Source organism: Buteo buteo, chromosome 16 (genome assembly GCF_964188355.1).
Source record: "Buteo buteo chromosome 16, bButBut1.hap1.1, whole genome shotgun sequence".
In the NCBI taxonomy this organism is placed as follows: Eukaryota; Metazoa; Chordata; class Aves; order Accipitriformes; family Accipitridae; genus Buteo; species Buteo buteo.
Window position 1 is genome coordinate 1,515,863 of NC_134186.1, and position 15,415 is coordinate 1,531,277.

Sequence of the window (15,415 nt, forward strand, 5' to 3'; positions counted from 1 at the left end):
TCCATACAATCAAGTCAGATTTTTAAGTTCAGAAAGGGCCAGACTATCTAGTCTGAACTCCTATGTAACAGCAGCCAAAGAAAATTCAGTCTTATGTCAGCCCTAACTGTGTTCAAAGATGAATAGGAGTCTAACATTCACATGATTATGCTACTCTAATTATTCTTGCTTGCAAAAAAACCCCACATGCCTTCTAGATAAGCCTCAACGATCAAAACCTGCTCCCAACATGACTAAACCATGATTACGCTACCTCTTAACTACCTTCAGTTAAAACTGTTTCTCACCAAGACACATTTCCCAGAGAAATAACTGCTGCTTTTAACTCTTTCCAATTCCTTAGCACCCTAATTTAAAGTATGAACACGAGAAACAGCTCAGTATTTCAGAAGTTACCTATTGAGTTCTACCCAAAACCACACACTTCCTTACTTCTACACAATGTCATCTTTCCTACAGGTTCAAGAGTTGCATTGCTCTTTGGCATTATGCTGAATCAAATTTTTACATGTCACTCCTGTCAAGGTTCTGTCCAGATACATGCGTTCACCATCAGTACTTCAACGTTTCCTTATAGCTCATTAACCTGTACTGAATACTGAGTACAGTTCTTAGGAACTCTTAAAAGTTCTCTATTAAATGATTGACTTGCACTTGCTCTGAAAGACACTCTTTTGGAGTGAACACTCCTCTTCCCTCCTGCCTCCCCCCACAAAAGGTGTGAGGCACTAGAGTTAAAACTTACAGTGTAACTGAATTAGGTTAATAGTTGTATTTTAACCAGGCTAGAAGTCTCTCTTTTTAAAAATATATTTACATATATATAAAAAGGTAGCAATTTATTGTGGCTTGCTATATTAAAAACAATGAGCTGCAACTACATCTGGCATTTCTGCTTCAACTTATATTGATACTATTTTTTTCCAAGAGGCCAAAAACTAGCTTGCCCAGACCTAGCATGAAGATATACATCTAAGTGGAGAAAAGCAGTAGAAGTTTTGAACTCCTTAATACAAAACATGGCAATGATTCAAAACTTGAAAAGAAAACATGCCCACCAAACCTAAACAAAACTTATGACGATGCGGTCAGACTGACATAAAAATTTGAAGAGTTAATTTTTTTCCATATTTAAACAATATCCTGATACAATTTTTGGCATTAAGTTGACTCTCCACTGTATTGCTGGCAATAACACCACATTGTTGGATTTAATTTCCATAGCCTGCAATTCACTAGTCTGCACTTAGTCAGCAAATAATCAAACATTGCCTTCAGTCCTTCAAACTGTTTACATTTGAAAACTTGATTCAACATTAATTTCATTGTGGCTATACACAATAAAAGTAGAAGTTTTATCTTCAGAAATAACAAAGGTACAAAATAAAGTGACCTCTTTAAAATAAACTGAGGAAAGCATCACTTACCATCAATGCAAGTTTTAAAGGTGTAGCAGAGACCACCTCTTAAGCAAATAATACTGTTAGTCCCACAATACTGTGATACCTCATAAAACTGAGCTAAATGACATTTCCCTACTAAATAACTGTGAACTATAACTGTAACTATAACTATAAACTGTAAACACAACTGTCACAAAAGGGAGAAAAATAACATGTTCTAAATTCACATTTACTTACAAAGAAACAATCATACCTGTATTCCAGCATGGCTACAGAGGTAAAAATCAAACTCATATGGATGTGTAATGTCTGTATCCACAGTTGTTCCAGCTGGAATATTGCCACTTCGTCCAACCTAGAGAAAAGGTTTTGTTAAAAGTGCAGCTAAGAACTGTTTATACATCTCAACTGTAATTAAAAATACAAGTTTCTATTCAACACATGCAAGGTTTCAGTGAATGAACTGCCTCAGTTACTGTTTGGAATGCACTAGGATATTTGACAAGGATGCTGTATGGCTCTACCATCTCAATGCAGAACATTGCACCTACAGCACTTCAGAACTGTCAATCTCAGAAAGACAGAAAAGCTGCACATACATTTGTATTTAGAAGTGTCAGCTTGAGTTTGGATCGACTCACTCAGAAGAACAGAAAAGTTCAGGGTTCCATCATGTTTTATTTTCTTCTACTACAATTGCTGTAGACCTAGTCCTAGTTAGTTACATGAATGTTAGCTATAGTTCTAGTTCATTGACAAAGACTAATGGACTACTTTTTTTTTTTAACAACATAGTCAAGGTCAATGATTTTTCAATTTGGGGCCACATTTTATGCTTATCAACTCAACATCTTCCCTGAATGCAAAGATAATTGACAGAGAAGCCCATGTTAATATTTTCTCCAACAGCATAAGTGCTTGACATCAAGCTTTTCACATAAGGCTACTATGAGAGAGGGCAGTGATTACCCTTTCTGTTCTGTCAGCACAGAACAATCGTGTATGATGTCGCTTCTGCACCACAATATAGGTTATTCCAGGCTGGTAATCTTTCTCCAAACTGATGCAGGCTTCTCTAATGGCTAGCAGTTCGTAATACAAAACCTACAAGCACAAGAACAGAGTAGTTTATGTTTTCCTTCCATTGTATTCTACATGCAATACCTAATAAACAGTTTGTAGTTAACGCTTAGTGCAACTTTGGCACACAGTTAGTAATCTTAGGAAGTACTTAGAAATACAGTGTTTCCCAAGTTCTAAGACCTCTCCTTCCCAGACAGTAAAGAAGTTGCCACTTTTCTTACCCAACATGCTTAAGAAATTATCTCCTTAAACGTCTCAATTATTTTGTGGTATCTTGGTGCAAATGTAGGCAACTCAAACAGCACAGCTATTCAAATATGACAACTGGAGTTATGATGTAGCAACACAGTCCTTCAAGAAACCCACAAATGAACCAACCTGTCGAAACTGTCCTTCAGAGACGCCGTCCCTATAGAAGATGATACGTGTGGGCTTGAACCGTGTTGACTTGTAGAACTGGATGAGAAGCTCTCTCACCATGGAGGCTAGATCTTGGATGATTTCCTGCCGGGGTCGCTGAACTCTCACCGTGGCACAGTACCGGCTTGGATGAGCATCCATACTACCTACAACCTTCAGGGGAAGATTACATGAGTAAAGACTTCAAGATCAATCTATACCCCCCAAAAATTAAAATAGCAGAAAAGCCAAGAAGAACAATTTTCAAGTAAAAGATGCTTACGTTAGAACAACAACCACAGTAACATTTTTAACTGTAACTTGTAGTAGGTGCAGGTTTAACACCTTTTGAAAAGAGGTATAAAACTTGCGCTCCAAGCACCCTGAAATGCATCTGCAGAATTGGGGTCTCCCTTGCTGCTGACAGCACACTAATGCATATTCTGATAATCCAGACACAGCCATTTTTTCTTTGAAGTTTTCTCACCTTTTACATAGAGAAACACTTCAGTTTGCCTTAGTTACTTTAAGTAAGGACACAGTTTCCATAACTGCAGTCAATGCCAAATAAAATACCAAGGGGACAAAATAGGAAGGGACTGACCAAGCATCCAACCACCACCTTGATCTCCTGGACTGTACCAACACAAAAGGTAAGAAGCATCAAAAGCATTCCTGCCAAAACAGGCCTTTTTTGTATTTTTAAAGGGAGAAAAATGTAATGAATGTTATTAACTAACATCAAAGCTGCATTATTTCCTTTAGAATATTTTTGCAGAAATATATTATTTAACATGACTGCCATTTTACCTTGATTTAAAAATTAAAAACTAAGAAAACAGTCTTAAGTATCAAGCAGTGTTTTTCTTTTAAAGACATGATTTTTAATAACATTGGGAACGTGTACAAAGAACTGGCATAAGCCCTGAAATATATTTGACATAGGCATAGTCCATGAGTTGCATTTACTATTCTAACATTTACCTAAGATGAAAAAACAATGCTAATTTAATAAAACTTACAGCAGCTATTGAAGGCTTCTTTCCATCTCCAGCAGGAGGGTGAGTGACATCAGCTCCCAAAAAGATCACTGGCTGCTGGAACACAGAAGGTCTTCAAAAAGAAAAAAGTGCTAAGTCACACTTGTAGATGAACAGTTGGCACAAGCTTATTGCTCAATATGGGGTTTTGTTTATATTTCAGCTAAGCTGCACAGAGAAGCCTTCTTATCAGGTACTCTGGCCAAACCTAAACAATGAAATCTTTGTGCTTAAGATGTGAGCTTCAAAACCACCACAGCAGTCATTCCAAAATAAACTGCCATTTAACTGTGGCATGATTCTAGTGGAGAAAAGCCACAGACCTACACGTGAACAGTACAGATGGCTTCTTACAGAAACTATCATTCTACAGGATGATTACGCTAGCCATGCAACAAATGGCTGGATGCAGTAGCGCACACATTCTGGCTTACAGGATTTAAGGAGCAGGATGGTCTCCCAGTGCCTTTAAAATATTCTTCCACACACCACTGGACTCCAAGCTTTCAGGAAAGAATTCTTGAGACTTGCACTCCAAAAGTTTTTCTGGCTTGCTACCTTGCATTATGCATATTTCCACTCAAGGAACAGGTATGCTCTAGTTAAGGTTAGAGTCAATCCGAATTTCTGCTCTTCAGGACTGAGAGACTTGTGCTTCTCCAGAATGATCCAGAAACGAGCACACATGGGTTGGACTTCTCAAACCTTCTCACTGAAGGCATCAAAGCAATTGGAGCACACATTCAAATAGAGCTTAGAGACTAGCTATGAACAAGTGTGAGCTGAATTACTCAGACTATTACAGTGAGAGAAGACGCCTCCAGTGTTCTTCTACCCTCATTAACAGCACATTGGTATGTCCAACAGTTACATTCTGTGATGTGTTGTATGCTCTTAAATTCACAAAAACTTCTGATCATATTAATATTTCAACATCTCTAGATCTGCAGTTTCTCTTCAAATTTTTGATACTGATCAAACATTTGAAAAGAACCTTGGCTTAAGACGTAACTCACGGGCCAACAACTGCTCAGAGCCCATGCTAGAAGAAATTTAATGCTACCTCAAATATCACATACCTTTACCAGAAGAATATTTCACCTTAAAATTTAGCCATGTTTAAATTCTAGGTGCTAAGTAGCAAACGTAATCACGTCTGTTAAAACAAAACCCAAATCAGTCTCCGTGGAGAGCCTTACCGTTGATGAGGTACAAGGATGTTGTTGATTCCTCCTAGTTTAACATTAATCTTCAGGCACAGATTTGATAGGGTCTGTGGAGATGTTTTAATGACATTCTTGACTTGAACACACTGTGTGGCCATTCCCAACAGTGTATCTCCCACACGCTTCACCTCCGCTGAGAAGCAAATATGAGGATACAACTTGAGTCCATTTGAAATTATGGCTATATTTTGATATTAGCTTAAGTCACAATAATTTAAATGTACATACTCTGCAAAATAACTTCCAACTTATCTGCATACTCAGACTTGCTTCCAATTCATTTTATCTTCAGATGCAAAACATTGGTTTCTAATGTCTAAAGAATGGTCCTGAAGAATTTCCTAACTTATGCTGGGCAGCAAATTTCTCAGAACAATACTTGACCAAACAGGTAAAAGACAGAGATATTCCCTTACCATACACCGGTGTTTTCCCTGGCAGGATGACAATGATGAGCTGAAGCCCTGAATAGGTGTTCTTGAGGTGTCGAAACATGGGCTCCACACTGTCTGCACCCTGGGCATATTTACAGAAACAGGGCTGGCCTTGGATCGGCATCCCTGCATCTTTGGAGATCTTGCGCAGCTGGTCTGTGAAACCCCTAAAGATGAGAAGCTTTTCTGAATTTTTGCAGTAGCAATAGCACACAACCACCAAAGCAGAAGGGGACAGAAGAACTGTGTTACTCAAATGAAGACAATTCCAAATAGCTTTTAAAGCAGCATTTAAAAAATGTTCATTACGTGGAGGCTGTACAGCTTTGAAACACCACAGGCCAGAATGGGAAAAAAGAGTTTAGACACCTTTAGTACTTCATTCAAGATGCTAGAAGGAACTATATACAAAGCAGCAATGTCACAGGACCAAAAGCCCATGGTGTACCCAGGCACAGCATTTTGACTGTAGCTTCCAGCAAGGAAGCAAAACAGCTTGGATTCTCTCCCTAACATCTTAGATGATTAAAATCAGGTGAAACACTCATTAGAAGTCCTACATTCATGTTTTCACTAAGATGGCTTCATTAAGAGAAAATTCCAAAGCCTGAACCGTGACATGCCTTACTTCAGTATTTCTTCTCTGCATTGTCTTTGCGTTGCAAAGCAAGCTATAGCCCACATTTTGATCTCAACACCAGTGTGAAACTGCTTCCCTCGCATGTCCCATACTCCATGGCTTGGGGTTGCCACTGTTCGATTCTGTGGAAACAAAAGTGATGGATACTCAAGTGACTGGAAAAAAACAAAGCCTATGCTATTTTCAGTTTCAGGATAACAAAAAGAAGTTTACCATTCAAACTCTGATCCCTGTATTGCACAATGCAACTGAACTGACTTAAAATAGTCACTATGCACAGGAAATCACTCTTCAAAATAGAAACAAAATGCAAAACTCTCACCCGTCCTCCATACTGCAACATTGGAGCTGGGAGCACGCGCCCTGTCACATGGGCCATCTCATCACGGACCTTGAACTGAAACTCTTGAACAAACGGATCTGCATCATAATTTGCACTTCTCACCTAGAAGAAGAGTTTTTCCATGTTACAGGAGTATCTCATTATAATTCATATAACAAACAAAAGGCTAACAGGAATGCTGCAGAAGTGTTATACAGCAATTCCCCTTGTCATTGAAAAAAAGCTCAGATTTAACTGCTTGACACTATCAACCTATCCCCAGTGAAAACAATTAATACCATGAAATACATTGGATGAGATTTTTTTTGTTCCCTTAGTTACTCGAGTGCTCATTTGTAGTATGCTCATTCAAAAGCATTTCGTTTACTCACAGGATAGATCAAAAAGCCTTCTCCTTTAGAGACAAGCAAACCCAAGATTAAACAAATTAATTCACTTTATTACGGCACATTCACGTCTTCTGTATTTTCCAGAGGAGACTTATTTTAATTGAAAAATTTTGGCTAACTTGTCAGCTCAAACCCCAGACTGTTTCAAATAAGAGCTATCTGTTTATAAGAGTATTCAACTAAAAATGTTCAAGTTTTATAATATTTCAAGTTAGAAAAAACAATGACATTTAGGGTGTCTGGATTCAGCACCAAGAAAAGATACTGGTGTTATCAGGTGAAAACATGTAGTGTCTACTACAGAAAGCAAACATCTCAAGTACAAGACTGAGGTTTAGGAGACCTAGAATCATTCTTCTACCCTGTTACAGATTCCTTGTATGATTCTGGACAAATCAAGTTGCTCCAGTTTGTTTTCAGTATCTATTAAAATTAAGTAGTGATGCTACTATATCTTCAAACTATTAACAGAAAAGAAAAAAAAGGGCAATGGTCAAGACCCAAGTCTTTAGAGTCTAGCTCATGATTTTAAAAGTATTTAGCACCACTACAAATATAAGCGTCCTATAATAATGAAAAAAAGTATGGTGTTCAAATATCAACAGGAATCAAGGAATAGAAATGCACCTAGAACAAAATCTTACTCTCATGAATTTGGGTACTAAAACCAAGTCCATTTCACAAATTTGTTTAAAAGCCCTGATGGCCCAATACAACAAAACACTGAACTATTTGTCCTGAGTATTTCCAATACCTACTTAGAAGCAATTGTAAAGATTATAACACAAGAGCCCATACTGCTGGACTCATGGTATTGTTGGAAGCTATTTTAAATAAATCATGTTAAAGAAAGTTCTTAATCTATTACATTAAAGGGCTAGAAGGAAGGAATGAAGAGACTAGGCAGGTCACATAAGAAGATTTTGCATTAATGTTACCTGCGAGTAGTATCACACCAAACTGAAATTAAAGAACTAACCAATCTGCTTATTTCCTCTTGTCTATCTGGGGCAGATCTCGCTGTGGCCTTTATCATAGTCGATGTCTGATTGTCCGTTAGCTTCTTGATACACCGCTGGCCAGCTACAATGTTACATACCTTAAAGGAAAATCAGAAGCGTCAATACAGAATAGGAGCACTTAGAAACAGATCCCAACATACCGTACGTACACAATACTATGCTGTCACTACAAAACACACCCTCAATGTGTTTAAGGAACTGCGTACTTCCTTCTCATAGTTCTAAACTTTAAAGCACTTTTAAAAATGTAGGTAAGTCTTTAGTGAAGGAAAAGAATAACAAACATGTAAATATGTAAACATGCTTGTACTGCAAAGTGCACTACTTCTTAACATTTTGCAAAATGATATAGTCTACCCTTATCAAGCTGATTTATCAGAACGAGTTCATTACTTCTAAAGGCAGGTAGGTGTGTTTCTGTTCTTGTCCCACTTGTAGGCAAGGAAGATGAGGGTATTTCAGCTGGAGGTTGTATTTCTCTCTGAAATACTGTGCTACTGTTCTCTCCACAGTCTGGCCATTTTCTAACTGTAAAGGAAAGCTAGAAAGACATACATTTTAATAAAAATGTACAGAAATCTTAGTTGGCAAGTATCGACATCCCCCAAACTAATCAAATATTAGGTCCTGATAGACATTCAGTGTTAAGCTATCACAGATTTTATGCTCTGACAAAAGGCATCTTACGTTTGATGACTTGCAGGCCTTCTTGTTACGTTACAAACGCGGTATTTCCTTCTCATCGTTCCACAGTGAGTCACTTCTACCTTTAGACCTGCACAAAAGTACCCAAAACCCTGATGTCATAACTACACAAAAATTTGCACAGGAGACACAAGGTTTCTTATAACAGAACATGTTCTAATCCAACAGCTTTGATGGTCAGCATCAAACAGAACAACATAAGAAATTATTATTCTCTAAACATTTTGCTTTCATTATAATTTAATTTCTGACTAATCAGTTATTATCCTCAAAAACAAATCATAGTGTGTAATATTTAATGTTCTGTCACCTGAATTTCTTGTAGCAGTTTCATTTAACAGGCATGTGACTGATCTCAGACACAGACAGTTGTTTTCACCATATTGTTTTGTTCTCATTCTCAATGCTGCATACCTCTTAAAACTAGCAGTTCCAATGTAATTGAATTTAAAAGGGCAAAGCCAGATTTCTGCCTTATTGTTCATTTTCCCCCCTAGCTTTGTGTCCACATTCAGCCTGTAATTTTCTTTAATTTCACTGACCCAGTTTAACTTCAGATTTTGAGCAGCTGAAGGTCTCGTCTAAAAGCACCCAGCCCACACAAGAGGCTCAGCAGACTTGAGTCTCTATCCGCAATAATGACAGCAACAATGGCAGCTTCAAGAGGCTTTCAGTGGCTATTTCTATTAACTGTGCATGAACTGTCTGTACTGTACAGAGAGAGCAGACTCAACATCTGCTGAAGTACTGGGCTTATCACACAAGTGCTGCATAGCATCAACATGCTGTTATGTCTTTCCCCAGCCCCATGGCAGAGAAGCCAGTTGAAAACAGAGCCTTCTCACCCAAAAGATTCAACCTACAGTCTACTACTTAGTCTTTTGAGAAAGCAGTTGGATGACTTGTTCTGTTGAGGCTTGTGGACCACAGACTGAATACCCCACATCAAATCAGGTCCCTAAGTACCAGATAGCAGGTACCATGTTTAGTTTACTACGGACACAGACATTCCAAAGAAGTATCAACTGTACTTCATTGATTCCTGACAACACTAATTGCAACAGTAACACCAGTATTACTTAGAGGATGGCATAATAAAAAATAAACTACTGCTGCCCTGATACAGCATTAAGAGAAAATACAAAAAAAGAAACCATGAAGCACTGTGGCCAAGCAGAAAAGGGTTGTGAATACACAGATAAGTGGAACCCGTTCACTGCTTTGTCATTAATCTGCTGTGACACTACAGAAGGCACTACCCTCCCACAGAGCTGCTCACAGGCTTCCAATTCTTTAATGCAGGATTTGTTTCACTATACATGAGCACATCTTGGCTGGAGTTGCCAGATACTACAGTAGTAAAAATAAATATTGACAGCAAAGGTAACCTTTCAATATTGTCTGACTATGGCAGCAAAGTGTCTGAGGCATGCCAGATCAAGCAGAGACAGCTTCTCATTCTCCAGTTAGCTGTCTTCCAGAATGAAAACAGACAGGTAGATGTAAAAAGGAGGTGTGTTAAGACTACTACAAAATAATTCCTTTAAGTTTTTTTTTTTTTTACTAATGACTATTCTATGAACACATCAGTTTATAACTATAGCTCAGATTTATTTTTTTGCTGTCCAGTATTTCAATATAATCTAATCTTGCATCAAGTAACACAAGTGTTTAAGAGCAGAGCTTTGAAAAACCGAGCTCTTTCAAGGTTTCTCTGTCTGCCAATTACACTGGAATAAAAGGATATGGGAAACACAAAGCAAAGTAGCATATATGGAGTGAAACTACTCAAACCAGCAGCTTATGCAATTCCTTTGGAATGGAATTTGGCCTTCAGCTGCAAGTTAGCAAGTGGTACTTGTTTTTCCACAAGGCAATCAGTTATTAGAAGTCACTGCAACAGCATACTTTCAAAGAATCAATGATGTTAACTTTGAAATCAATTTTCACTTTGCCTCAGCATTTAAACAGCGGGAGACTTACAGCACAATACCACTATGGCCTCAATGACCCTTGCTTATAAAAGGTTAGCCATCCAGCAAGGCAACAGCCACTTACCTCTATCCAGGCAATAAAGAACACAATTTCTCCTTCCCTCTTTAAGCCCCTGGGAACATACCTAATTTTTCATCTTTCATTTCTGTAGAGCTGCATTGTTTCATTCAGGACTAGAACTAGAAACAGGGCGTACTGCCCTTGGCAGTCCCAGGGCCCTTCTGATACATGCTAAACAGGAGGTTTCCAGTTCAAACAAGTCCCTTAGAATTAAATCGACTGCATTACCTGGGACAGAACAGATACACTTCTACTCACCCTTTATCTCTTTGGTGAATTTTACCCGATGAGAATCAGTCAGAGGTCTTGGTTGTTCATCGATATTATGAATGTCAAGAACTTCACACATAAACTGAATTACAGGTTGTGCTTTATAGAAGGCAGTGGCAGAAACTAAAAAGAGCAAAATATTAAGTGTGAAAACCCCAAGTCAGAATGTTGTGAAGCAGTATACAAATGAATGCTTTTTAAAATTCCAGGTAACCCTCAAGCAGATGTTGTGGAGCACACATTTTTAAAAACGGATTAGCAAGCCTTGCAACAACTAAGTATACAAAAGCCAGCATAGAGCCCACAGTGACACATCAGTCTCCAGCACAGTCATCCTGTAACTACTTTGCATTTCAGTGTTTTGAAAGGGTTTTTCCCCAGATAGTATTTATTTCTAGAGAGCTGTAACGTCCCTGAGAGACATTCTCTTTCGACTCTGTATGGAGCTGCAAGCAGAGACAGTATTAATATCTCTCTACTGAAGACCTTTTAACATGAAAAGCTAAGATTATTCAATATGCAATATAATTTTGTCAATGATATGATCTCAAGTACTGAAAAAATATTTGGGAGAAACGAGCACTATTTTGACTATACACCAATTATGTTAGTGTCGTGGGGCGTGCAACCCTTGATCTACCAAAACCTCTTACCCTCCCTGCATACTAATGACACAATCACATTAAGTGACAATATTCTGTTTTTAAACAGGACAGTTGACTCATTCCATGGAAGGAAGACCATAAACAATCTGTTTGACAAAGCTATAAGCAACTGAAAGAGTATCTTTTAGTAAGAAAGGTGAGGTGGCACTAAATATAGCTCAAACACAAACTACTCCATACATTTAAAATTTTAAATGGCAACAACAGAAGAGAAATACTTGACAAGTGTTTTATTAGTTTTCCAGATCTCATGTACCAAAACCACCACATATCAGTGCTAATACAACGAAACATTTTTCAGACGTGTGTCACTTTAGCAGGCTGCCAACTTTACTCAACACACTCTGGCCAACACCTCCGGATGTCGATTACTGAATGAACACAAACAGCTTACACCCCCAGCGACTGGCAGGGTGCAGTTTGTTTCCCACAGCAACATAAGTGACACAGAGAAAAACAGATTTTGAAGAGAACCTCGTACAAGTTTGTATTGGCTTTGTGTGGCAAGGTTTTGGTAGCGGGGGGCTACAGGGGTGGCTTCTCTGAGAAGCTGCTGGAAGCTTCCTCTGTGTCCGACAGAGCCGATGCCAGCCGGCTCCCGGACGGACCCGCTGCTGGCCAAGGCTAAGCCCATCAGTGACAGTAGTAGCGCCTCTATGGTAACATATTAAAGAAGGGAAAAAAAGTTGCTGGGACAGACAGAAACAGCAGCCAGAGAGAGGAGTGAGAACATGCGAGAGAAACAATCCTGCAGACACCAAGGTCAGCAACGAAGGAAGAGGGGAGGTGCTCCAGGCACTGGAGCAGAGATTCCCCTGCAGTCCATGGGGAAGACCACGGTGAGGCAGGCTGTCCCCCTGCAGCCCAGGGAGGTCCACGGTGGAGCAGATCTCCACCTGCAGCCCGTGGATGACCCCATGATGGAGCAGGCAGATGCCCGAAGGAGGCTGTGACCCTGTGGGAACCCTGCGCTGGAGCAGGCTCCTGGCAGGACCTGTGGCCCCGTGGAGAGAGGAGCCCACGCTGGAGCAGGTTTGCTGGCAGGACTTGTGACCCCCTGGGGGACCCACGCTGGAGCAGTCTGTGCCTGAAGGACTGCAGCCCGGGGAAGGGACCCATGATGGAGCAGTTCGCAAAGAACTGCAGGCCGTGGGAAGGATCCATGTTGGGAAAGTTTGTGGAGGACTGTCTCCCGTGGGAGGGACCCCACGCTGGAGCTGGGGAAGAGCGTGATGAGTCCTGCCCCTGAGGAGGATGAAGCGGCAGAAATAACATGTGATGAACTGACCGTAAACCCCATTCCCCATCCCCCTGCGCCGCTGCGGGGGGGAAAGGTAGAGAATCCGGGAGAGAAGTTGTGCCCGGGAAGAAGGGAGGGGTGGGTGGAAGGTGTTCTGAGATTTGGTTTTATTTCTCATTACCCTACTCTGGTTGATTTGGTAATAAATTGAATTAATTTTCCCCAAGTCAAGTCTGTTTTGCCCGTGATGGTAATTGGTGAGTGATCTCTCCTGTCCTTATCTCGACCCACGAGCCCTTTGTTATATTTTCTCTGTTCTGTCCAGCTGAGGAGGGGGAGTGATAGAACGGCTTTGGTGGGCACCTGGCATCCAGCCAGGGTCAGCCCGCCACAGAGTCAAACAACTAGAACAAAATGAAGTGATGGGATTTGAACATCATCTTCGCAGCCTCAAACCACAACATAAAGTGATTGCCCTGTAAATTGTAGCATACAAAGTTCTTAAGTTTCTCATTCACAGAAAGGACTGAAAAATTTCTACTGCAAGAGTTACTACTATGCTGTCTAATGCCGGTAAGAAAAATTTGCTTCATGGAAAGTAATAGCACAGTACATCATAAATTGGTATAAATTAACTACAATTCAGGTAGGACAAGAGTATTATCTCAGTACCTAGCATATAGATACTAGTAGTGGTTATTTCTCAGACAGGTAAGACTTTTACATTTGTCTTTCAAACAACAGCTACACCATGGCTGCTGTTTGAAAGGTAATTTTACAAGAACAAACCCATCTGAAGTCACATGAGTATCCTCCACAATTTAGGTAAACCAGAAGACATGGACTTGCAAATTTTCAGCACGAAAGCTCAATATCATCTGCAACATTTTATTATGCTCCAAGACAGACACTAAACACAACTTAAGAGTGCTTAACCTAGTGCAAAAAAGACAGACTATTTACCTTGGGTTTATACAGCATTTCAAACAGTGAGAACAGAATGCAAATTAGAGAAAACTTTATGCAGCACCTGCATCTCAAACACTGACGCTTTTCAACAGGGGTTTAACAACTAGAGTCAGAGTGCTTACAGAACCAGGGAGTCTGACACATGCACCAGTTGATCTCAGATGCATTCATCTGGGACTTTATAAAGTGGTGCAAAGCAGATCTGATTTTGCATAAGAAAGCCCATCTCAATTAGCCCTATTCACAAAAGTGCTTGTGATATATTTTACAGAGTTTTCTTGCAAGTATTGAATAACACCTAATGTGGACAGCTGCATGGAAACATATCTTAAGCAATTTGCCTGTATCACTGTGGATGTACCAATACAGAAATTAAGTAGGAAAACAAGCTATGCTAGACTTGTCCTTCCTATATAGCAGGATTTTTTTAATATGTCAGGTAAATTTCTGCCCAAACACTGACATGATGACAAATCCAGAAAAAGAGACTAGGATTTCTAGGTAGTCTTTGCCACACAGGTCTGGTCTGAACTGGCTGAACAGGAAGCCAACGTATGCATACATACACTTCATTATTACAATCTCCTCACTCTACTATTATCATTACAACTTCTGCAGTAGGTTGACTTCACAGTTAATGTTGCATTTCCTAAGGATATTACAAAAGACAACTACTAAATCTTCAAACTGAGCAATGAGACACAAGTATTTTTCAGGTGAAAACCCCTAGTGTATAACGCAATTAAAGTTTGAAAGTTTTCTTATTCTGACAAATTCTAGCAAAACACCCCAAGCTTCTTTAACTCTTTATTATCTACAATATGAATTAAGAAATCAGTGTAGAAGATGGCTTCTGGTTACTAAATCCCCCTGCACAGATGGCACCAAAAGTTATTACCACACAGAAATATGGTACCACAAACTCAGCCAAAACGACCAAAAGGCAAGGTCATTTTTACTCTTAGAGGCATGTTCATTATTATCTTTATTCTTAACCCTGAATCCCAACTTACCATCAATATTGAGCATCATCTTCCACATGGCAGGCCGAACAGACTGATGGAATCCAAACCAGACCTCCCTACCCCCACCCAAGGGGTGATCATAGCCTTCCGGAGCTGAGAAAAAGGAGCGGCCCACAGGGGTATACCTAGTGAAAAAGATGACCACACGTTTATGCTATTGCTTTCCAAATATAAAGTACTGCTTTCCAAATAAAAAATTCTATAATAAAGATTACTACACACAGCATTATTATTTTTGGAATTTTGTGCACCAGGAATCTGTGCCTAGAATCAAGTTTAAATACCACACTCTTCTGTTCCCATTGCAGTGTTTTTAAAATTTAGACAACACATTTACTAGTTTTATCAACACAAAACCACTTTCAGTTTTTACAACAAATCGAGAACTAAGTTAACTTACCCTTTCTGATATTCCACTTCAAGAAAGTATAATCTCCATCACAGCAGATTCTGTACAACAGCATTGTATACACTGGACTCAACCTCAAATACCATTTTGCATGTTTT

General features: G+C 39.4%; 1 protein-coding gene across 3 annotated transcripts in view; it reads right to left on the reverse strand.

Moving 5' to 3' along the window:
* The window catches only part of AGO3 (argonaute RISC catalytic component 3), a 44,918-nt gene that overhangs the window by 14,537 nt on the left and 14,966 nt on the right, over positions 1 to 15,415 (reverse strand). For all 3 annotated transcript variants that reach the window (XR_012653104.1, XM_075047255.1, XM_075047256.1), the window contains 13 exons: positions 14,897 to 15,033; positions 10,998 to 11,132; positions 8,667 to 8,754; positions 8,373 to 8,520; positions 7,937 to 8,056; positions 6,548 to 6,670; positions 6,214 to 6,347; positions 5,568 to 5,752; positions 5,125 to 5,284; positions 3,908 to 3,998; positions 2,865 to 3,059; positions 2,373 to 2,507; positions 1,657 to 1,758 (listed from right to left, as the gene is read on the reverse strand). Coding sequence is in view for 2 of the 3 variants with exons in the window: in XM_075047255.1 (XP_074903356.1) it covers positions 1,657 to 1,758; positions 2,373 to 2,507; positions 2,865 to 3,059; positions 3,908 to 3,998; positions 5,125 to 5,284; positions 5,568 to 5,752; positions 6,214 to 6,347; positions 6,548 to 6,670; positions 7,937 to 8,056; positions 8,373 to 8,520; positions 8,667 to 8,754; positions 10,998 to 11,132; positions 14,897 to 15,033 (1,753 nt within the window). In the remaining variant the exon portion in view is untranslated. The remainder of the gene's footprint in view (positions 1 to 1,656; positions 1,759 to 2,372; positions 2,508 to 2,864; positions 3,060 to 3,907; positions 3,999 to 5,124; positions 5,285 to 5,567; positions 5,753 to 6,213; positions 6,348 to 6,547; positions 6,671 to 7,936; positions 8,057 to 8,372; positions 8,521 to 8,666; positions 8,755 to 10,997; positions 11,133 to 14,896; positions 15,034 to 15,415) is intronic.